Source organism: Stylophora pistillata, chromosome 9, assembly GCF_964205215.1.
Source record: "Stylophora pistillata chromosome 9, jaStyPist1.2, whole genome shotgun sequence".
NCBI classification, from domain to species: Eukaryota; Metazoa; Cnidaria; class Anthozoa; order Scleractinia; family Pocilloporidae; genus Stylophora; species Stylophora pistillata.
In genome coordinates, this window is record NC_142527.1 from 30,103,627 (window position 1) to 30,125,404 (window position 21,778).

Consider the following 21,778-nt stretch of genomic DNA (forward strand, 5'->3'; position numbering starts at 1 on the left):
TGGGAAACAGTCAAAAGGTACAATACCACCGATGTCGCTTTATAAACCTCTTCTGCTTCGAGAGTTCTTCTTCACCATGGCTAGTACCTTCCCAGGTTTGCACAAGATGGACAACAATCCTATCTCCGTACAGTATCCATGGGAGGAAAATTCCGAGGGTCTCCAACGGTGGAAGAATGTAAGTTTTATTGAATTATGTCAATGGTGGAGTTCTTATTGTGTTTGTTAATGTGGTTTACAACTTCTAGGGCACCACTGGATTTCCATGGATAGATGCAGTAATGCGACAGCTGCGTACAGAGGGTTGGATTCCTCATCTGGCACGTCAGGCTGTTGGGTGTTTTTTGACCAGGGGATGCCTTTGGATCAACTGGGAAGAGGGATTCAAGGTACTATTCAAAATATTCAAATAAATATCATAAAGTGAGTTTCTGTTTCCGAGTAGAGTGGTTAAAAGATTGATTTGCTTGCATAAGGTTTTTGAAGAGCTTCAATTGGATGCTGAGTGGAGTCTTAATGTGGGAAATTGGCTGTGGCTGTCCGGAAGTACTTTTGTGGAAGAGCATGTACCTTGGTTTTGTCCCGTGGAAGTTGGAAAGAAAATTGATCCTACTGGTGAATATGTGAGGTAAATTTAATGTGTGTAGTGTTCTTAGTAGTATTTAATACGGACTAACTTAATTTATTAAGCATATGCAAATGTTTTCCCGAAAACTGTGTTGCAGGCGATACGTTCCTGAAGTGCAAGGGTTGCCAACAGAGTATTTGTTTGAACCGTGGAAAGCACCTGAATCTGTTCAAGAAGCTGCTGGATGTATCTTGGGTAAAGACTACCCCTTTCCATTCGTGAACCACAAAGAAAAAAGAAGAGAATGTGTGATTCGTCTAAAAGAAGTGGCCCATAGACTGGGTGCTGAAAATAGAGGTAAAAAGTTGAAAATTAAGTATTTGAGGTAGGAGAACGTCGTTACGCCTACTTTTTGATGTTTTAGCAGCATTGGAAATTGGAAATGATTAGTAGATAGTTACTGAAGAGTGTAGGTAACATCATATGTTGAGTTATGCCTAGGTAACACTATCTTGTCTATGCCAAATTGACTAAGTGATTATTTGGAAGGCTAGACACGATATTTATGGTAACTCCAAAAGGGTGGTTGTTATTGATGTAGGTGGTATACTGTTATGATAAAGAATAGTTTGTGTCATTTGTAATGTTCTTCGCGACGTTTGCATTTTACTTCTTGCAAACAGATGCGATTCAGGAAATACGTAAATGGTATTCCATTTCTTTCTTCAGTTATGCAAAGGGGACACACCAGTCTGCATTTGTTTAGAAAAGACCTGAGGCTTCATGACAACCCCACATTGCGCTCCTGTTTGAACGGAAGCCAGACATTCTATCCTGTGTACGTTTTGGACACTGCGGCAGCAAAGCAGAGCAAAATCTCAGCCAACCGCTGGAATTTCTTACTTGAGAGCTTAAGAGATCTGGACAATCAGCTAGAAAGACTTGGATCGCACTTGTTCGTAGTACGAGGCAGAGATGTGGAGGTGCTCCCTGAACTATTCTCAATGTGGGGCGTAACTCGCGTTAGCTTTGAAACTGACTGTGAGCCATTTGGGACCCAGAAAGATGCCGTTCTCCGACATATAGCAGAGAAATCAGGCATTGAAGTTATAAGCGAAACATCGCATACTCTGTTCGAGCCTAGCCAAATTATTCGTGCCAATCAGGGAAACATATCGATGCTTTTCAAGGAATTTGTGACAGTGATTGAAGAGAACAAGCTCAGTGTACCTAGTCCTGTCAAAGAAGTGAACAGACAACTTTTAGGGAGTTGTGTGACACCAGTAGCTGTTGACCATCAGAGAGAGTATGGAGTTCCTGAATTGAATGAGCTAGGAGTGAAAGACATACGATGTGTGACAAGTGCAGAGTTTTGGAGAGGTGGAGAACAAGAGGCTTTAAGACGACTTGGTCTTCTTGAAAAAGAGGTAATTAAGTCCTGTTTCGCCACTTGAGTAAAATTTGATGATGCCGATGGCGATTAATTTACTGTTAGTTCGAGGTTTTCATGTTATAATAGTAATGACTTGTTTTTTCTTTTCTTTTGTGTTTAGCTGGTGAAAAACGACTTTGAGGAGGTTCCGTTAAGTGCGGCATCAATGAGTTCCTCACAAACTCGCTTAAGTCCGTACCTTCGTTTTGGATGTTTGTCACCCAGATTGATGTGGGAACGTTTTACAGATTGTTATGTCAAGGTATGCATCGCGAAGTAAGCGTAACAGGTTACAATGAAATAACGGGTATTGTTTTGTGAAATGATACTGTGAAAGAAGAAGATCATGCATAGCTATTATCTCAGAAATGATAAATTGACTTGTGAAGTTACGTGAATGTAAACATTTGACGATTTTTTCTTTCAACTTAGTTGTTGCATGATATGAACTCGATTAGAGCCAGCAAAAAGTGGATGTGGTGAAAGTTACAGTTTGGTGAAAACTTTAAGTAAAGTCAGACTAGGCAAATGAACCCTGTAAAATTCCCTTTTTGTTATTCTCGTGTTCACTCTTGTTTTTGTTTTCTTTTTATGGTCGCATTGGAAACAGTTGAAAGGCACAATACCACCGATGTCGCTTTATGAACCTCTTCTGCTTCGAGAGTTTTTCTTCACCATGGGAAGTACCTTCCCAGGTTTGCACAAGATGGACAACAGTCCTCTCTCCCTACAGTATCCATGGGAGAAAAATGCCAAGGGTCTCCAGCGGTGGAAGAATGTAAGTCTTACTATCCTATGTCACTGACAGAGCTTTTATTGTGTATGTTAATGCGTTTTACAACTGCTAGGGCACCACTGGATTTCCATGGATAGATGCAGTAATGCGACAGCTGCGCACAGAGGGTTGGATTCCTCATATGGCACGTCAGGCTGTTGGGTGTTTTTTGACCAGGGGATGCCTTTGGATCAACTGGGAAGAGGGATTCAAGGTAAGAAATATTTAAATAACTACTGTAAAGTGAGTTTCTGTTTCCGAGTGGAGTGATTTAAAGAATGATTTACTTTCATAAGGTTTTTGAAGAGCTTCAATTGGATGCTGAGTGGAGTCTGAATGTGGGAAATTGGCTGTGGCTGTCCGGAAGTACTTTTGTGGAAGAGCACGTGCCTTGGTTTTGTCCCGTGGAAGTTGGAAAGAAAATTGATCCTACTGGTGAATATGTGAGGTAAAGTTAATGTTTTTATTGCTCTAGGTAGCATTTAATGGGGAGTAACTTAATTTATTGAGCAAATGCAAATGTCTTGCTGAAAACTGTGTTGTAGGCGATACGTTCCTGAAGTGCAAGGGTTGCCAACAGAGTATTTGTTTGAACCGTGGAAAGCACCTGCAGTTGTCCAAGAAGCTGCTGGATGTTTATTGGGTGAAGACTATCCTTTTCCATTGGTGAACCATAAGGAAAAGAGAAGAGAATGCGTGATTCGTCTAAAACAAGTGGCTCATAGACTGGTTGCTGAAAGTTCAGGTAAAAAGTTGAAAATTAAGTATTTGAGGTAGTTGAACGTTGTTACACCTACTTTTAACATTTAAACAGAATTAGAAATTGGAAATGATTAGGAGATAGTTACTGAAGTGTAGGTAACACGATATGTTGAGTTATGCCAAGAGTATACACAAGACTATCTTGTGTATACTAATTTGACTAAAGTGATTATTCGGAAGGCTAGACACGATATTTAGGGGAACTGCAAAAGAGTGGTTGTTATTTATGTTGATGGTACATTCTTATGATAAAGAGTCGTTTCTGACACTTGTAATATAGTTTGCGACGTTTTGATATTACTTCTTGCAGCCAGGTGCTATTCAGCGAGTATGTAAATGGTATCTATTTCTTTCTTCAGTGATGCAAAGGGGACACACAAGTGTGCATTTGTTTAGAAAAGATTTGAGGCTTCATGACAACCCCACATTGCGCTCCTGTTTGAACGGAAGCGAGACATTCTATCCTGTGTACATTTTAGACACTGCAGCAGCAAAGCAGTGCAAAATCTCTGCCAACCGCTGGAATTTCTTACTTGAGAGCTTAAGAGATCTGGACAATCAGCTAGAAAGACTTGGATCGCACTTGTTCGTAGTACGAGGCAGAGATGTGGAGGTGCTCCCTGAACTATTCTCAATGTGGGGCGTAACTCGCGTTAGCTTTGAAACTGACTGTGAGCCATTTGGGACCCAGAAAGATGCCGTTCTCCGACATATAGCAGAGAAATCAGGCATTGAAGTTATAAGCGAAACATCGCATACTCTGTTCGAGCCTAGCCAAATTATTCGTGCCAATCAGGGAAACATATCGATGCTTTTCAAGGAATTTGTGACAGTGATTGAAGAGAACAAGCTCAGTGTACCTAGTCCTGTCAAAGAAGTGAACAGACAACTTTTAGGGAGTTGTGTGACACCAGTAGCTGTTGACCATCAGAGAGAGTATGGAGTTCCTGAATTGAATGAGCTAGGAGTGAAAGACATACGATGTGTGACAAGTGCAGAGTTTTGGAGAGGTGGAGAACAAGAGGCTTTAAGACGACTTGGTCTTCTTGAAAAAGAGGTAATTAAGTCCTGTTTCGCCACTTGAGTAAAATGTGATGATGCCGATGGCGATTAATTTACCGTTAGTTCGAGGTTTTCATGTTATAATAGTAATGACTTGTTTTTTCTTTTCTTTTGTGTTTAGCTGGTGAAAAACGACTTTGAGGAGGTTCCGTTAAGTGCGGCATCAATGAGTTCCTCACAAACTCGCTTAAGTCCGTACCTTCGCTATGGATGTTTGTCACCCAGATTAATGTGGGAACGCTTTACAGACTGTTATGTAAAGGTATGCGCCGCGTTTTAATTCAACGTAGTTACCAGGAAAGTCTAAGGTATATGACTACCTTTTTACTTGAAAAGGATTCTGCGATAGAGAGGCAGGAGTGTATATGTTTGGGATTCCTTGAATTTGATTTTGATATTAACAAAATTGTGGATTTTTGTTTAAAATGATTCAGTGACTTGTGAAATGACATCAACACACACATTTGAAGAGCCTGCTTACAACCTCATGTACGTATTCGTATCATAATATTTAGACGGTAAATACAAGGAAAAGACGGATGAGGTAAAAGTTTCATTCTGGTAAAAACTTTAAGTATTGTCAAACTAGATAAATGAGGCTTTCAGTTATTCATAATTGTTGTAATAATTTTTGTTCTATTTTGCGTTTCTTCTCTTTTTTTCCCGCTTGGGAAGCAGTCAAAAGGTACAATACCACCGATGTCGCTTTATAAACCTATTCTGCTTCGAGAGTTTTTCTTCACCATGGCTAGTACCTTCCCAGGTTTGCACAAGATGGACAACAATCCTATCTCCGTACAGTATCCATGGGAGGAAAATTCCGAGGGTCTCCAACGGTGGAAGAATGTAAGTTTTATCGAATTATGTCAATGGCGGAGTTCTTATTGTGTTTGTTAATGTGTGTTGCACCTGCCAGGGCACCACTGGATTTCCATGGATAGATGCAGTAATGCGACAGCTGCGTACAGAGGGTTGGATTCCTCATATGGCACGTCAGGCTGTTGGGTGTTTTTTGACCAGGGGATGCCTTTGGATCAACTGGGAAGAGGGATTCAAGGTAAGAAATATTCAAATAAATATCGTAAAGCGAGTTTCTGTTTCCGAGTGGAGTGGTTAAAAGATTGATTTGCTTGCATAAGGTTTTTGAAGAGCTCCAATTGGATGCTGAGTGGAGTCTTAATGTGGGAAATTGGCTGTGGCTGTCCGGAAGTACTTTTGTGGAAGAGCACGTACCTTGGTTTTGTCCCGTGGAAGTTGGAAAGAAAATTGATCCTATTGGTGAATATGTGAGGTAAATTTAATTTTTGTGTTGTTCTTAGTAGTATTTAATACGGACTTACTTAATTTATTGAGCATATGCAAATGTCTTGCTGAAAATTGTGTTGCAGGCGATACGTTCCTGAAGTGCAAGGGTTGCCAACAGAGTATTTGTTTGAACCGTGGAAAGCACCTGCAGCTGTCCAAGAAGCTGCTGGATGTTTGTTGGGTGAAGACTACCCCTTTCCATTGGTGAACCATAAGGAAAAGAGAAGAGAATGCGTGATTCGTCTAAAACAAGTGGCTCATAGACTGGTTGCTGAAAGTTCAGGTGAAAAGTTGAAAATTAAGTATTTGAGGTAGTTAAACGTTGTTACACCTACTTTTTGATATTTTAGCAGCATTAGAAATTGGAAATGATTAGGAGATAGTTACTGAAGTGTAGGTAACACGATATGTTGAGTTATGCCTAGATAAGACTATCTTGTCTATGCCAAATTGACTAAGTGATTATTTGGAAGGCTAGACACGATATTTATGGTAACTCCAAAAGGGTGGTTGTTATTGATGTAGGTGGTATACTGTTATGATAAAGAATAGTTTGTGTCATTTGTAATGTTCTTTGCGACGTTTGGATTTTACTTCTTGCAAACAGATGCGATTCAGGAAATACGTAAATGATATTCCATTTCTTTCTTCAGTTATGCAAAGGGGACACACCAGTCTGCATTTGTTTAGAAAAGACCTGAGGCTTCATGACAACCCCACATTGCGCTCCTGTTTGAACGGAAGCCAGACATTCTATCCTGTGTACGTTTTGGACACTGCGGCAGCAAAGCAGAGCAAAATCTCAGCCAACCGCTGGAATTTCTTACTTGAGAGCTTAAGAGATCTGGACAATCAGCTAGAAAGACTTGGATCGCACTTGTTCGTAGTACGAGGCAGAGATGTGGAGGTGCTCCCTGAACTATTCTCGATGTGGGGCGTAACTCGCGTTAGCTTTGAAACTGACTGTGAGCCATTTGGGGCCCAGAAAGATGCCGTTCTCCGACATATAGCAGAGAAATCAGGCATTGAAGTTATAAGCGAAACATCGCATACTCTGTTCGAGCCTAGCCAAATTATTCGTGCCAATCAGGGAAACATATCGATGCTTTTCAAGGAATTTGTGACAGTGATGGAAGAGAACAAGCTCAGTGTACCTAGTCCTGTCAAAGAAGTGAACAGACAACTTTTAGGGAGTTGTGTGACACCAGTAGCTGTTGACCATCAGAGAGAGTATGGAGTTCCTGAATTGAATGAGCTAGGAGTGATAGACATACGATGTGTGACAAGTGCAGAGTTTTGGAGAGGTGGAGAACAAGAGGCTTTAAGACGACTTGGTCTTCTTGAGAAAGAGGTAATTAAGTCCTGTTTTGCCACTTGAGTAAAATTTGATGATGCCGATGGCGATTAATTTACTGTTAGTTCGAGGTTTCATGTTATAATAGTAATGACTTGTTTTTTCTTTTCTTTTGTGTTTAGCTGGTGAAAAACGACTTTGAGAAGGTTCCGTTAAGTGCGGCATCAATGAGTTCCACACAAACTCGCTTAAGTCCGTACCTTCGTTTTGGATGTTTGTCACCCAGGTTAATGTGGGAACGCTTTACCAGCTGTTATATTAAGGTATGCGCCGCCTTCAATTAAACGTAAATAGTCACCAGGAAAGTCTAAGGGATATGACTACCTTTTTACTTGAAAAGGATTCTGCGATAGAGAGGCAGGAGTGAATATGTTTGGGAATCCTTGGATTTTATTCTGATATCAACTTAATTGTGGATTATGTAGCTGTGTTTTCGTAAATGATCAAGTGACTTCTGAAAAGACACGAACACAAACATATGAAGAGTCTGCTTACAACTTCATGTATTCATATCATGATAATTAGACGGTAAATGCAAGGAAAACACGAATGTGGTAAAAGTTTTATTTTGGTTAAAACTTTAAGTATTGTGAAACTAGATCAATGAGGCTTTCAGTTATTCATAGTTGATGTAATAATTTTTTTTGTTTTGCGTTCTCTTTTTTGTCCGCTTGGGAAACAGTCAAAAGGTACAATACCACCGATGTCGCTTTATAAACCTCTTCTGCTACGAGAGTTCTTCTTCACCATGGCAAGTACCTTCCCAGGTCTGCACAAGATGGACAACAATCCTATCTCCGTACAGTATCCATGGGAGGAAAATACCGAGGGTCTTCAGCGGTGGAAGAATGTAAGTTTTATTGAATTATGTCAATGGCGGAGTTCTTATTGTGTTTGTTAATGTGGTTTACAACTTCTAGGGCACCACTGGATTTCCATGGATAGATGCAGTAATGCGACAGCTGCGTACAGAGGGTTGGATTCCTCATATGGCACGTCAGGCTGTTGGGTGTTTTTTGACCAGGGGATGCCTTTGGATCAACTGGGAAGAGGGATTCAAGGTAAGAAATATTCAAATAAATATCGTAAAGCGAGTTTCTGTTTCCGAGTGGAGTGGTTAAAAGATTGATTTGCTTGCATAAGGTTTTTGAAGAGCTTCAATTGGATGCTGAGTGGAGTCTTAATGTGGGAAACTGGCTGTGGCTGTCCGAAAGTACTTTTGTGGAAGAGCACGTACCTTGGTTTTGTCCCGTGGAAGTTGGAAAGAAAATTGATCCTACTGGTGAATATGTCAGGTAAAATTATGTTTAAACAGTAGTCTCAGAGTGGGTGAAGTAACTGTTTCCCTTGAACTTTTTTTTATAAGGAAATTTTGTTTATTTGCGTCATTTTTAATTTGAATTTTTTTTTAAATGTTCTTCTTTTGTAGGCGTCATATCTCAGAACTTAAGAGGCTGCCTCTGCAATATCTTTTCGAGCCTTGGAAGGCGCCCCTCGTAGTTCAAAAGGCTGCCCGGTGCGTGGTTGGTGACGATTATCCAGAACCAATAGCAAATCATATTGATCAGCGAAAGATCTGTGTACGACGCTTGAAAGATGTGTGCAACTCCTTGAACTTATTAGGTAGCTATTATTGTACAACTGATTATGATGATATGAAATCTAACTAGCTTTACCCTTTCAATGTTTAAGAGTATTCCTGTCCGAAATATCCGGTGAAGATTTATCGTATAAAGTAGAGAGAAATACATGCGGTGCCGCTTTTGAAATTGATTTGTTATTTGTGAAATTGTTTTTTACAGCGCTCGATGCATAAAAGTAGAGCGAAATATATGTTGAGTTAGAAAAATACAAAGCTTTTATCCCTACAAGCCTGTTTCGTGATTGCTCACTCATCAGGGGATTTTATTGACGAGTGAGCAATCACTAAACAGGCTTGTAGAGATGAAAGCTTAGTGTTTTTATATTTGTAACTCAACATACAACATACATACATGTATATATATAGATATATATTGTGGGAGGAAAAAGACAAGTAAACTACAAGGGATGAACTTGTAGTTTACTTGTCTTTTTCCTCCCACAATATATACTTCGCTCTACTTCTATGTATTGAGCACTGTTCTATGAAAATCAAGTCACACTTTATATATAGATATATATATATATATATATATAAATTCTTGAACTTGATTTGAATGTATTTCAAAGAGCGCTCAACTCTTAGAGGAGCATTGATAATTATAACAAACTGGTTCAAGACTTCAGAGAAGTCTTGAACCAGTTTGTTATAATTATATATATATATATTTAATAACAAGTTAACAGGCTTCGAGCCAATAGAGACGCCGCGCCAGAAGGATCCAAAAGGATTCGCAGTCCAAACCTCGATAAATAATAGAAGAAGTAATGTGGCACACGAGGACGGACAACTTCGAGCGAAGGAAGACATATACTCAATACGAAATCTAAAAAGTTTAATAAAAAACGTTTCGGTCCGAGACCTTCATCAGTTGTAATACAATAACTTTCAAACTACAGTTCTTAGTGTTCAGTGTTCCAGCCGTTTTGGCTCGTTTTCTTTTCTTTATTTCGGTATTAAAACGACTGATTTCACGTTCATAAAAGCACATGATCGCCTTTACTGTTTCTTGCTCCACGTTGTTAAGGATTTGCTTTATCTCATTTCTGAAATCCTCGTCTGCTCTTAATTTGGCCCTCGCCCGATATTGTAGGGATTCTGGGCATGTTCTGCTGGGCATTTGGTACTGAGGGATTTGTTCGTTATCCTCAGACTTGCCGAATAGATCATCTTCAGTAGCGGTGTCGTATGAGGCTTCCATGTTTTCTTCATTCTCTAAATGGCATTGCTTTGACCCGGGGCATTTAGTAGCCCATCTGCCGTTATAATGTCTTTCGACATTTCTGTAGATGGTCAGACAAGATCGCGGTTTCGATACTAATCTTGTGGATCTCGTCAGTTGCCGATTAACTAAATAGACTCGTAGAGATTCGTTCTCGGTATCAGTCGGGAATTTTGCTCCCTATCTAGGCGAACCTCTCGCAGATAGCCAAGATGCCGATGTGGCCGCCGAGGAATAAGACGAGGATGGCATTTTGCCCGAAATCTTCTTTTTCGGCCTCCCAACATGCAAGCCACACTCCATGCGTTTACCCTTCTTTCACAGAAGTACACAACCAGTGACGTCACAGGCTGTTTTGGCCGCGCCAAGATGGCCGCCAATTTTGATCTCAGCCGGTCAACTTCGAATGGTTAAAAATGTACTTTCCGCTGTGCGTTGGCCCAAAAAAAGTACACAGCGTTTGCAAATAACGTTCAAACTCTATTATATTGCAAAAATCTCGGATATGAAAATTACGTTTCAGTAGCACTTTAAATAGGTTTACAAAGAGGGCGTGGCGACACGTATTAACAAAAACAGTAATTACTACGCGAAAAATTGTCACAATCTACGAGAAAAACAAACATAGAAATTAAAAAATTGTCCAATCCACTATAAATGTTAAGGAACCAGCGTTGAAATAAGGCGAGAATTGTACCAAAATTCCCAATCAAAGCTGAGACCGGGACCTTTGATGCCCGCCCAATTTGGAAAAATTTCCCACGTTAATCGTAGTTTATTCATTTTTTGGAGTGAAATTCCTGGCGCTTATTCAAGCCGAAAGGTGCCAGAGAGAACAGCTGTGCGCTCCAATATGCTTCTTTGGTAATTAAAAGTCTCGATGTTACTTGAATTGTTTACGGTCGTCTGCACTTGATCAATGCATTGGAATGAGAAATCGCTTAGATCATGTGGTGTTTTGTTAAAATGTACCGCTCTTCACAGGTCTTTTTCTTAGTGACCATAACAGACTTAAAGTTGCGAAATCTAACTCTAAAATCATTTGTTGTGGAACCAATGTATTGTAGGCGACATCTCTTGCACGAAGCCAAATAAATGATATTCTTAGAATCACAGGAAAGTTTCGATCGTATCTTGTTTAAAAACTTAAAAGGAATTAGATTCAACCAAGAAGTTGCGACAAAGATCTCATCTTGTTCTATTACATTTAAAATATCCCTTAACCTCAGCAGCTCCTTTGCATTCGATGTTAACATTGGCCATAGCGGGATGGCGCGAACAGTTCTTTAAGGTTTTTAAATCTGCGAAAGGATGCTATGATGGAATTTGAAGGAAAAAGCTCCTTTAACTTGGGATTGGATTCCAAAATACCCAGATGTTTTCTGAGGCGACTTACATTAGGTAAATTTGGATTAAATGTAGTCACAAATGGGAATAATTTACTCTTAGATCCGTTGATGATCAGTTTCGTAAGGCCTCTACCATACCTGGAAGTGATCTACTTAGGACTCGTGCCATTTTGCTTGATAAACTCAATCACTATGGCTTTCGTGGATTGATTAATGATTGGTTCTCCTTATATCTTAAAAATCGCACGCGAACAACTTAAGTAGGCCATCGTATTTCAGATAAAGCTGTCGTTGGATGTGGTGTTCCTCAATGATCAATTCTTGGGCCATTAATTTTCTATGACATCCACAGATGTTCGAATAAATTTAGGTTATACCTCTTTGCAGAAGACACTAACATTTTGTGTGCGGACAAAAGTCTGGAAGACCTTCAAACAATAGTCAACAACGAGTTACAAAATCTTTAACTGGTTGAGAGCCAACAAACTAACTCTTTAACACTAAAAAATCCAACTTTGTAATTTTTCATCCTTACCAAAAGCAACTGGCTTACCACCCAAAACTCTGCATTTTTGATATTGAATGCTGATTAAAATGCAAAAATCGTTATTGAATCTTGTTTATGCGCAAATGACGGTTTTTTGTCTCTAATGACTGTATTTTCACACAATTGTTCGCCTTTTAACGCAAACTAATGCGTATTTTCTCGTAATGAACAGCAAAAGGTGTATTTTGTTAGTTCGAAGCGTGCTCTGTAGTTTATGTTTGATCGTCTTGTTAGGTCTAAGCGCGCTCTGCAGTTTGCGTCTGATTGTTTTCTTAGTTCTAAGCGCGCTCTGTAGTTTATGTTTGATTGTTTTGTTGGGTCTAAGCTTGCTCTATAGTTTACGTTTGATTGTCTTGTTAGTTCTAAGCGCTCTGTAGTTTTTGTTTGATTTCTATGTTAGTTCTAAGCGCGCCCTGTAGTTAATTTAATTTACTCCATTTTCACTGCAGTAATTTTTGCAGTGGGGAAGGACTAGAAAGAAACATACGAACCATTCGTGCTAGTCCACCCTCCCACCCATCCCGTCTCAGGGAAGGACATCCATCACACAGTAAACTCGTGTGTGGGAAATTAACGTCTCCTACCTAGTTTACGTTTGATTCCTTTATTAGTTCTAAGCGCGCTTTGTAGTTTATGTTTGATTGATTTGTTAGTTCTAAGCACACTCCGTAGTTTACATTTGACTGTTTTGTTAGGTCTGAGCGCGCTCTATAGTTTACGTTTGATTGTTTTGTTAGTTCTTAACGCGCTCTGTAGTTTATGTCTGATTGTCTTGTTAGGTTTAAGCGTGAATAGAAACAATGAATTTCTCATTCTTTCATGAACGCTTTTACTTTATGCAGTAAATTGCTTGAGCTCGGTAACATGTGGAAGTGTAGTGTGTTCGTCCGGGTGAGTGTAGTCCTGAGAAGGACTGTTGTCGGTTGTAGTGACTGACGTTTCGACAACCTGTGCGGAAGTCATCATCAGAGTCAAGTGAATAGTTGTTGAGAGTAGAATGTTCTTATTTCAGTTCGTGTAAGATGATTGGTCAGTTTTGCCGTGATGTTATTGGCTGTAAGACTCAAGTGACGTAAGTCAGTCGTGATTGCTCTGTTTTGATCCGTCGGTACAGTTAGGTCGTTCTGTTCGGTTCCTTTGTAATGTTTATGTCGTGAATGAGTCGTTTGTATGGGGCCGGTAGTAGTTGACACCTGTTTAGGGGAGTCTGTTCTACGTTAGTAAACCAGCTTTCCAGAGTCAGTCATTGAAAGTAGTCAGTGCTGTAGGTTAGGCATTGCGCAGGATCCCAGTCAATATTGTGGTTCGTAAGTCGATGATGTTTAGCAATGTGATTGTTGACATCACCTTCCCTCTTTGCCCGTCTGTGTTCAGTCAGTCTCTCTGATGTAGGAGGCTTGGCAGTCAGAGCAATTGATCTTATAAATCGCTCCGTGTCTGTTCCTCGGTTCGTCCTTGTCTTTAACGTTGGTTAGTAACTGACGTAGTGTGGTGATGGGTTTGTGGGCGACGCGGATATTGAAGGGTTGTAAGATGCGCGAGATGTTCTCAGACATGCCTTTTATGTACGGTATGGTTGTTGTAGTCGTAGGAGTGGCGGTGTCGTTTGTTTCGGTAGTGGTAGTGGGTCGGTGAGTGTTTCGTCGGATGAAGTCGTTGTAGTTGTTCTTTGAAAAAACACGGTGAAGGTATTTATTCTCGTCGGATAAGCTGTCTGTTGAGTCGCATACTAATTGCGCGCGTCGTGTTAGAGTTCTGATAGTTGTGGCTTTGTGTGATGTAGGGTTGTAGGATGACTCGTCCAGTAATCTATCGGTGTGTGTCGGTTTCCTGTAAACTGGAGTTGTCGTTACGGCTTACCAGACAGTATAGAAAAGGAAGTTTGCTATTTTCTTCGACTTCTCTGGTAAACTGTATGTCAGTGTTTTGTCCGTTAAGGTGGTAGTGGAATGCGTCGATTTCGTCGTGTCGTACGGCGATGAATGTGTCGTCAACGTAACTAACCAAAGCGGTATCGTTTGTCGGCAAGTCGAAAGGGCGCGCTCGTCGATGTTCTGCATCACTATTACTTTACGGAAGCTAGAAAACGCAGCTGAGTAACCCAAATCCTTCGGCCAATGCCAGGTCACGTCAGAGCGTCGATCTGCAAATAGCATTAAAAAGAACTGAGTATAGTCAAATGCAAAAACATACGTTGAGCTTTTTTGTGAAAGGGAGTAGGTTCTTTTCTTTGTATTTAAATACCAATTCCTATCAGCAGGATTACGTGTGTCTCCAAAGATTGTTACATTTTCGGTCAGTTGCAGGACGTTTTGATCGCCGAATTGCATTTTAAATCTACCTTTTTTTTAAAAGTGAAGCAGAACTTGCCTTTCCTTAAAAGTCAATTGGTTTAATCAAAAACTTCACAAAACCTTTTATAGCATCAGGGCTAGAGAACTGTTTAACTGAAAAGACGTCAACGCAATTTCAAAAATTCCCTTGTAAAAGGAGAACATGCATCCTTCTCAATTAAGTATAGCGATTCTTAGCATTTCATTTAATAAGTGACTTCAACACGAAGTAAAGGTGTGTTGTAGCTTACTGATTTTCTTCTTTTCATTTTGTTTCCTCTATTGCTGAATGAAAAAATCCGGTCTTGAAGAACATACGCAGTTCTTGTGAATGCCGATTTTGCGCTTTTTTTTTAGGAAAATAACAGTATTGCACACATATTTTTTGTTGTCATCCCCTGAGATTTTCGAAGATGGAAGCTGTCATTTAGGTCTTGTTCTTGACCAATGCATTTTATGTTTCATTAAAAAAAAATGTGCTTCCCTCACTGACGGAACATCTTGCTAAACAGGCGCTTCCGTAACTTTGCATTCTTCATGTACCAACCCCTACATGAAAGCTATTTTTTGATATAAAGATTTAACTAAAGCTGCAAAACTTGCATGTCATAAACTACAATAGTATACCTATCGTTGGCATAAATTTAATAAATTTTGATCCAATAACAAGTACAAAATTAAGTTTGCAATTGTGCTGTCTGCAAAAGGCGTTTTCATCAAACTGGAAACGTCAACTCGACATGAGAAGTGTATGCGGAAACCGACAAAATTTTTCCACGCGCAATAGCCGCCAACTCAAAATTTAAGGTGGAAAAAGAGTGAATTGTATGGCGCGTATTACGCTCCTAAATACCCATCATCGGGGGTTTCAATAAAAGCCGGTTACCGGCGGTCTACCGCCGCCTGTAGGACCTCTTACCGCCGCCTGTAGGACCTCTTACCGCCGTCTGTTTGGATTTCATTATAATGAAAATAAAAAGTGATTTTAGTGATCATTGCCGCCTATTAAATCTTCAGTGGCCGCTTAGAACTAATGTTATTGAAATTCTTGCATCATACCTCGAGAGAGAGGTATGATGGGGAAAACAAAAACTTACATACCAGGCTTCAAACGATTTCAATAATCTTAATCCAGAAATTCAGTGAACTAAATCAATTCCATTGTTTAAAAAGAAAGTGCAGTTTTTATCGTAGTATTTTGTCAATTTTCAATTTTCATCTTTTTTCATAATCCTTAAATTGTAATGTAGCAATCTCATCCTTTTATCTTTGCTCTCGAACTGTCTGTAATTTGTTCTTTTATTTTTAATTACTTGTTTAACTAATTTTTTTACAGGGCTGTTCTGAAAATCACTTTTGTGAGAACGTTCCCTGTCTAAAGATTATTATTATTGTTATTAATAATCGAGAATTTACCGACATTATTAAAATTTCGTCTTTCATTTTATTTTTCCCAAAGGACCCTTTTGATGAACCTTTGTCAAAAGTTATATCAAAAATTTCTTCTGTGCTTCGCTTTCTCGAAAAGTTCAAAATACGCCTAGATGACCGTAAAACAATGAACGTTTATGTTACGTTTTTATTTCAGAACCCATCAGTCTTCACTGGTTTAGGAAGGACCTTCGACTTCACGATAATCCCTCTTTGAGAGACTGCCTTGTAGGCAGTGCAGTGTTCTATGGAGTCTATGTTCTCGATAGTTGTGAAGAAGAAAAGTCCAGTCCAAACCGTTGGCGTTTATTGCTTGAATCACTAAAGGACCTAGACGCAAGTCTGGCCGAGTTCGGCTCGCGTCTGTTTGTATTGAAGGGAAGACCCACAGATATCTTACCGTCTCTTTTTAAACAATGGGGCATCACTCGGCTGTCGTTCGAGGTTGATTGTGAGCCAAATTGTAAAACAAGGGACGAGGCTTTGACTGCTGTTGCCGAGAAAGCTGGAATCCAAGTTATCAGCCACGTGTCACACACCCTCTATGACACTGAAGCTCTATTAAAATCACCGGACGCACAAGCACCCCTACTTTTTGAGGACTTTAAAAAACTTGTCATGCAATTTGGGCGACCTCCAGAACCAGTGCCAAGGGTTGACAGAGAGCTATTTGGGTCGTGCGTGACTCCCGTAGGAAGAGATCATGAGACGCGGTACGCTGTCCCTGCTCTTGACATCCAAAATCTGCCTTTTATTGGCTCGGGGTTTTATCAAGGTGGCGAGAGGGAGGCGTTGTCAAGGATGGAAGCAGCTTTATGCGAGGTGAGAGTCCTTTTCGATATTTTGCTAGAATTAGCCCTCTGAGTCAGTTGTTTTCCGGTTTCGAAGACTTTTGCTAAGGGCATTTATTTTTCTCTTTGGTTAATTGCTCTTGCTTTGTGAAATGTTACATGTTGTCTAGAAAACAAACCACTAATTTGAATCAGGTGATTGACTCTTACACGTTCACTTTGTGATGTTAGCCTTTCAAATGAAGGGAACTTGAACAAATGGCATTGAAAGTAGGTACTTTTAAATTGTAGTCTTTACGCCCATCTGTTAGAAAAGTTCCACTCTACTTTAAGTCGTATGTTCTGCTTCTGAGCTCACTGCCCATCAGCTTATGGAAGGCAAGTAAAGAAAATTCCTTGGACTTTACTGGTGAACTCTAACCATATCTTGATTTATTAATTAATGATATGGGCTTAAGCTCTTTGCATTTCTTATTATGACGTCGTAAAAATAATTCCTGCAGATGATAAAGAACGACTTTTGCGAGCCATCGTTAACAGTCCGCTCGCTGATGCCGTCACCGTGTCACCTGAGCCCCTACTTGAGGCTGGGCTGTTTGTCTTCCAGGCTCCTTTACCAGAAAATGACTGAGGAATATATCAAGGTACAGTTCCAACCCGTTCGTGTCAGTATTAAGGGAAGGAAAACAAGGGGGCACAGAGAACGGCTGCCAACTCCACTGAGGCTTTTAGATTTGTAAACTCCACTAAGTTACTCAATGTCTCTTTTGTGGAAGTATGTTGTCCGAGGAGTTTGCGTTAAGACTAACCTCGATTTGTAGTCCTGAGTGGACTTAATTTGTCAGTACACAGCGTGAGGTACGTTTTCCGGTGGAAACGACTTCTAAAAACAAACCATTTATTATTTCTTTTTGTCATTTCTTGAGCGAGATTTACTGTCCAGTCGACTGTTTGTCTTTCCTATAAATGAACATTGTGGAGGCGATATAATCCCAGCCATTGACCTGATTCAGTGCCGTCTCCATCTTGTCAATTTCTCGTTCTTGAACGTAAAGCTGATTTCATATGCGGTCAGACTCAAGTTTCCCTTTACTTACTTCTGTCGTATCCCCTATCGCGGATGGATCTTGAGTTGATTCTTTGGCGTTTTTGCAGAGGAAGGCTATGAGTCCATCCTTCGATCTTTTCAACAAACTGTTGTGGCGCGAGTTCTTCTTTGTTGTTGGAAGCCAAGTATCAGATGTACACGAAATGATAAGCAACCCGCTTAATGTACAGACCCCTTTGGAAGAAAATCCAGAGCATTTTGAGAAATGGAAACAGGTCAGATATCAAAAGGAAAGACTCCTAATTAGGACACTTTTTGTTATAATAAATCTATTATAAATGTTTTAAATTGCTTAATGAATTGCAACATTTTTATCTGGGATATGCCACTTGTTCCATACTTTTAGTATGTCTCTACTCAAACTGCTTTCCACGCTACACGTTTGTTTTTAAAAAAGGATAATACTTTAATTGTTAAGGTACGGCTTTTTTACTCGTGTAAAGCAAATGTTATTCTGTATTGCTTTGTATGTAACGCACGGATTTTAATTGTTGTTATAGGGTATGACTGGTTTTCCTTGGATTGATGCAATCATGAGACAGCTACGCTCAGAAGGTTGGATTCACGACATCGCACGACGAGCCATAGTCTCATTTTTGACACGCAGTTGTCTGAGGATTAACTGGCGAGAGGGGTTTAAGGTCGGAATTAGTTTGTTTTTGTAGCACTTTTGTACATAAATGAATATAACACTTCTCTGAGCTAGTCGTTGATCTTTGTGTTATTAGTCTATTTCAGTGTTTATTCTCGAAATTTTGAAATTAACTATCTCAAAATTTGTTTCATAAGGTCTTTGAAGAACTTCAACTTGACTCGGAAAGGAGCCTCAATGCCGGTCACTGGCTGTGGCTGTCCGGAAGTACTTTTGTGGAAGAGCAGGTGCCTTGGTTCTGTCCTGTGAAAGTCGGAAAGAAAATTGATCCAAGTGGTGGATATGTTCGGTAAGTGATTGTCATTATACTTTGGGTACCTGATGGGTTTTAGTTCTGTCATAGATGTCTAGATATCAATAGAAAGCAATTTATATCAAGTATTTGAAGAAAGCTGGTCTGTCTTTTGAATCGTGCTGAAATTTTCTTTTCAGAAAATATGTGCCAGAAGTGAGGAATATTCCGACGGACTTTGTGTTTGAACCTTGGCTGGCTCCATGCGAACTTCAGGAATCTTGCGGCTGTGTGATTGATCGAGACTATCCCGCCCCTATTGTTAATCCCTTGGAGTAACAGGTTGTTTGTGTCCAGCGGCTTCTTGACCTTTCTTTCAAGTTAACTGCAACATGAACTGTTAACTAAGTATGCCACTTATTACAAGTTATCATGGAGATGCATGCTCAGACCTCATGGCGATTCCTTTATATCTTGCTGTGCGAGGTGACTGCAGTATTGAACCACTTTATTTTCAAAATTGCCACCAGCGTGCGATGGTTTGTGTGTGTGTGTGTGTAATACTGAAGAGCAAGGAAAGAAAATGCAGTTTGACTGATAATAAGTATCCATCTGCCCAGTTTCTACTGTCGAATAATCCTCGAGAGGGATTTGAAAGAATTGTGGGACAAAAGTGTTCATTTTGCGTTCAGGGAATCTCCCAAGTGTTGCGTGTAGATGGAAGTTATTGTATAGCACCTTCGTTTTAAGTTTTATTCGCAATTTATAAGGTACGTATTTCACTCAAAGGTTAGTTTTCGTTGTAGTGTAGTTAGTCTCGAGCAGCTACGATTATGAACTTTTTCCCTAACAGGATGAGATGCTGTTACTTTGTTCAGTTATCTTATGGGCAACCAAGCCGCTCTTAAAAAGGGTTTTGTATGAATAAAACTCATTAAATCAGGAAGTTTACAAATATCAACTCATTTAAATCTTCCAATCCAAAATTTCAAGAAGCCCTCTCTTAATTTGTGCTTTTTAATAATAACGATAATAATAATAATGGTCTTTATTAAAAGTAAAAATGCATCAACCGTGTCATTATTTACAAAGAATGAAATATAAAACAGATTAAGATAGAAAATACAACTAACTATTAATGGCAGACAATGCTAAAAAGACATCTATTTACAAAAGTGGATTTAAAACGTGAAGTACGAACTCTAGGTAATATATAATCATGGCCCCTATTGCGTAATTGCCTAGTACGTCTCGGCGGTAAAAGATCAAGTGCAGTGGTATTTGAAGTGATCTTGATCCATAGTTTGCTATCTCTGGTGGCTAAAATATCACAAATACTATATTTCTTCAAATAATATCCTGACTTAAAAGCCCTAGCAAACAGTTTGTCTATTCTCTTAAGATATTTATCATAATAACAGCAACCCCACACCTCGATAGCCTATGTGAAGACTGAAATAATTAGGCTTTGGAAGAGCTGATCTAATTGCTCCTTAGGGTAGCCATAAACTCTACAAACTCTTAAAATATACATACGACTGCTGGCCTTACTAAGTACGTGATCAATATGTGAGTCCTAGTTCACAGGGTCATCCTCAAAAGTAACCCCAAGCAGCTATAGTTTGGTTTTACGCTCCAAAATAGCGAGAGGAGCTGGTGGAACTTTCAGGCTACCACTTTTTAATAACCTTTCCCCATGTTTTATTCAAATTGAGTGTCATTTGATTCTTTTCAGCCCACTCCATTATAGAACTAACTTCAGACTCGGCTATGTTGCCATCCTCAGCGCGAACAGGGATGCTGACTGTGATATCATCCGCAAATTTAACCATTAGGCTAGAGGGGCGAAATGGCTTTACATCATTTATCATCAGAGAGAACAATATGGGACCTAGCACCGTCCCCTGGGGGACACCCCTGGTTATATCTATAAACTCAGTAGTGATGTTATCTACCAAAACCCGTTGCTTTCTATTACTAATGAAACTGTTGAGCCAGTTTAGTATATATGGATTGATATCCACATCCCTAAGCTTACTAACTAATATTCTGTGAGAGACAATCGAACGCCTTGCCAAAATCAAACGAGAAGATCCGCGCGAAGTCCGTATTTCAATCAAGCCACTGTAGCCAGTTATGCTGGGACTTCAATAGTGCCATGGTAGAGTTATGTCCCTTTCGAGAAGCAAACTGGTCTAAATCGATGCGATGGTTAGCGCACACGATAGATAAGGGTTCATTCCTATACACTAGTCTCTCTAACAGACGCATAATTATATTTGTTAAAGAAATGGGCCTTAGATGGTTACAGGAAGTAAATGGCAGTTCCTTACAAGTTCACCCGTACATTTACTATCAAAGTCGATGCAGCAAGCTTAACTAAATCTTGGAGTTTAGGTAGGTATATTTGGTAGCTAGATACTTGCTTCACGGTAAGTAGTTTTGAAAGCATGAATAACATGTAGTCTGATGGTCTGAACTGAGGACAGCTGTCGGTTACAGAGGATGATATTTCGACCACCTAAGCGGAAGTCATTATCAGAGTCAAGAGGACAGCTTTGACCAGACGATCACACTTCACCTAAACTGTTTTTTGTATTAGTAATGGTAAATCTACTCAGCAGTAAAATTTAAGAACGGTGAAAGCGTGCTGAGTAAAATCAAGGACATGAAGAAAACAGAGTTAATATATTCATAGTGAATACATAGTAAATAGTTTAGTGTTAGTATATTAACTGTAAAGAGGTATTTAAAATGACTAAAGTGGCTAACTGCTTGTCGTAAAAGTGAAGTATTGTTTTTTTTTTTGCATTCTCTGTATATGGAGGCGTACTGAGCTGCCCCTTCACCAGGAAAAGAAAATTTCCTAGATGAGACTTTATCCTCGGGAGGTTAAATTAAGTTGTGCTTAGTCTAACGTCAGGCGATTTGTGTTATCTCATCTCATCTTCGTTTAGTAAAGCAGGGGTCGCACTAACGCTTTTGGTGTTTACATTGGACATAAAATCTGTCATCGCGTGCTTGCGACAAGAGCGACCCTTTTGTCACGACCAGACATAACTATGTCCAAAGGACCTAAAGATCAAAAAAGCCGACGTCCTGCCTCAAAGCAGGTCATATCTTGTCTAATGGCCTTAAAATAACAATTTTTTGCTTTTCTTCTGTCGCAAGGTCAATCAAGTCCGAAATACCGGCAAAAATTGGATTTTCGAA

The 21,778-nt window shown here is 39.7% G+C and overlaps 1 protein-coding gene across 1 annotated transcript in view; it reads left to right on the forward strand.

Annotated features, from left to right (window-relative positions):
* LOC111332843 (uncharacterized) overlaps positions 1-19,633 on the forward strand; it is a 54,400-nt gene extending 34,767 nt beyond the window's left edge. Inside the window, 28 exon segments of the mRNA XM_088733855.1 lie at positions 11-178; positions 249-389; positions 477-628; positions 726-925; positions 1,298-1,995; positions 2,122-2,262; positions 2,611-2,778; positions 2,849-2,989; positions 3,072-3,223; positions 3,321-3,520; positions 3,897-4,594; positions 4,721-4,861; positions 5,275-5,445; positions 5,516-5,656; positions 5,739-5,890; positions 5,988-6,187; positions 6,558-7,255; positions 7,381-7,521; positions 7,941-8,108; positions 8,179-8,319; positions 8,402-8,553; positions 8,688-8,881; positions 15,940-16,604; positions 17,077-17,217; positions 17,729-17,896; positions 18,182-18,322; positions 18,471-18,622; positions 18,766-19,633. Coding sequence (XP_088589981.1) covers positions 11-178; positions 249-389; positions 477-628; positions 726-925; positions 1,298-1,995; positions 2,122-2,262; positions 2,611-2,778; positions 2,849-2,989; positions 3,072-3,223; positions 3,321-3,520; positions 3,897-4,594; positions 4,721-4,861; positions 5,275-5,445; positions 5,516-5,656; positions 5,739-5,890; positions 5,988-6,187; positions 6,558-7,255; positions 7,381-7,521; positions 7,941-8,108; positions 8,179-8,319; positions 8,402-8,553; positions 8,688-8,881; positions 15,940-16,604; positions 17,077-17,217; positions 17,729-17,896; positions 18,182-18,322; positions 18,471-18,622; positions 18,766-18,961 — 6,621 coding nt within the window. The 3' untranslated portion in view covers positions 18,962-19,633.
* The last annotated feature ends 2,145 nt before the right edge of the window (positions 19,634-21,778 follow it).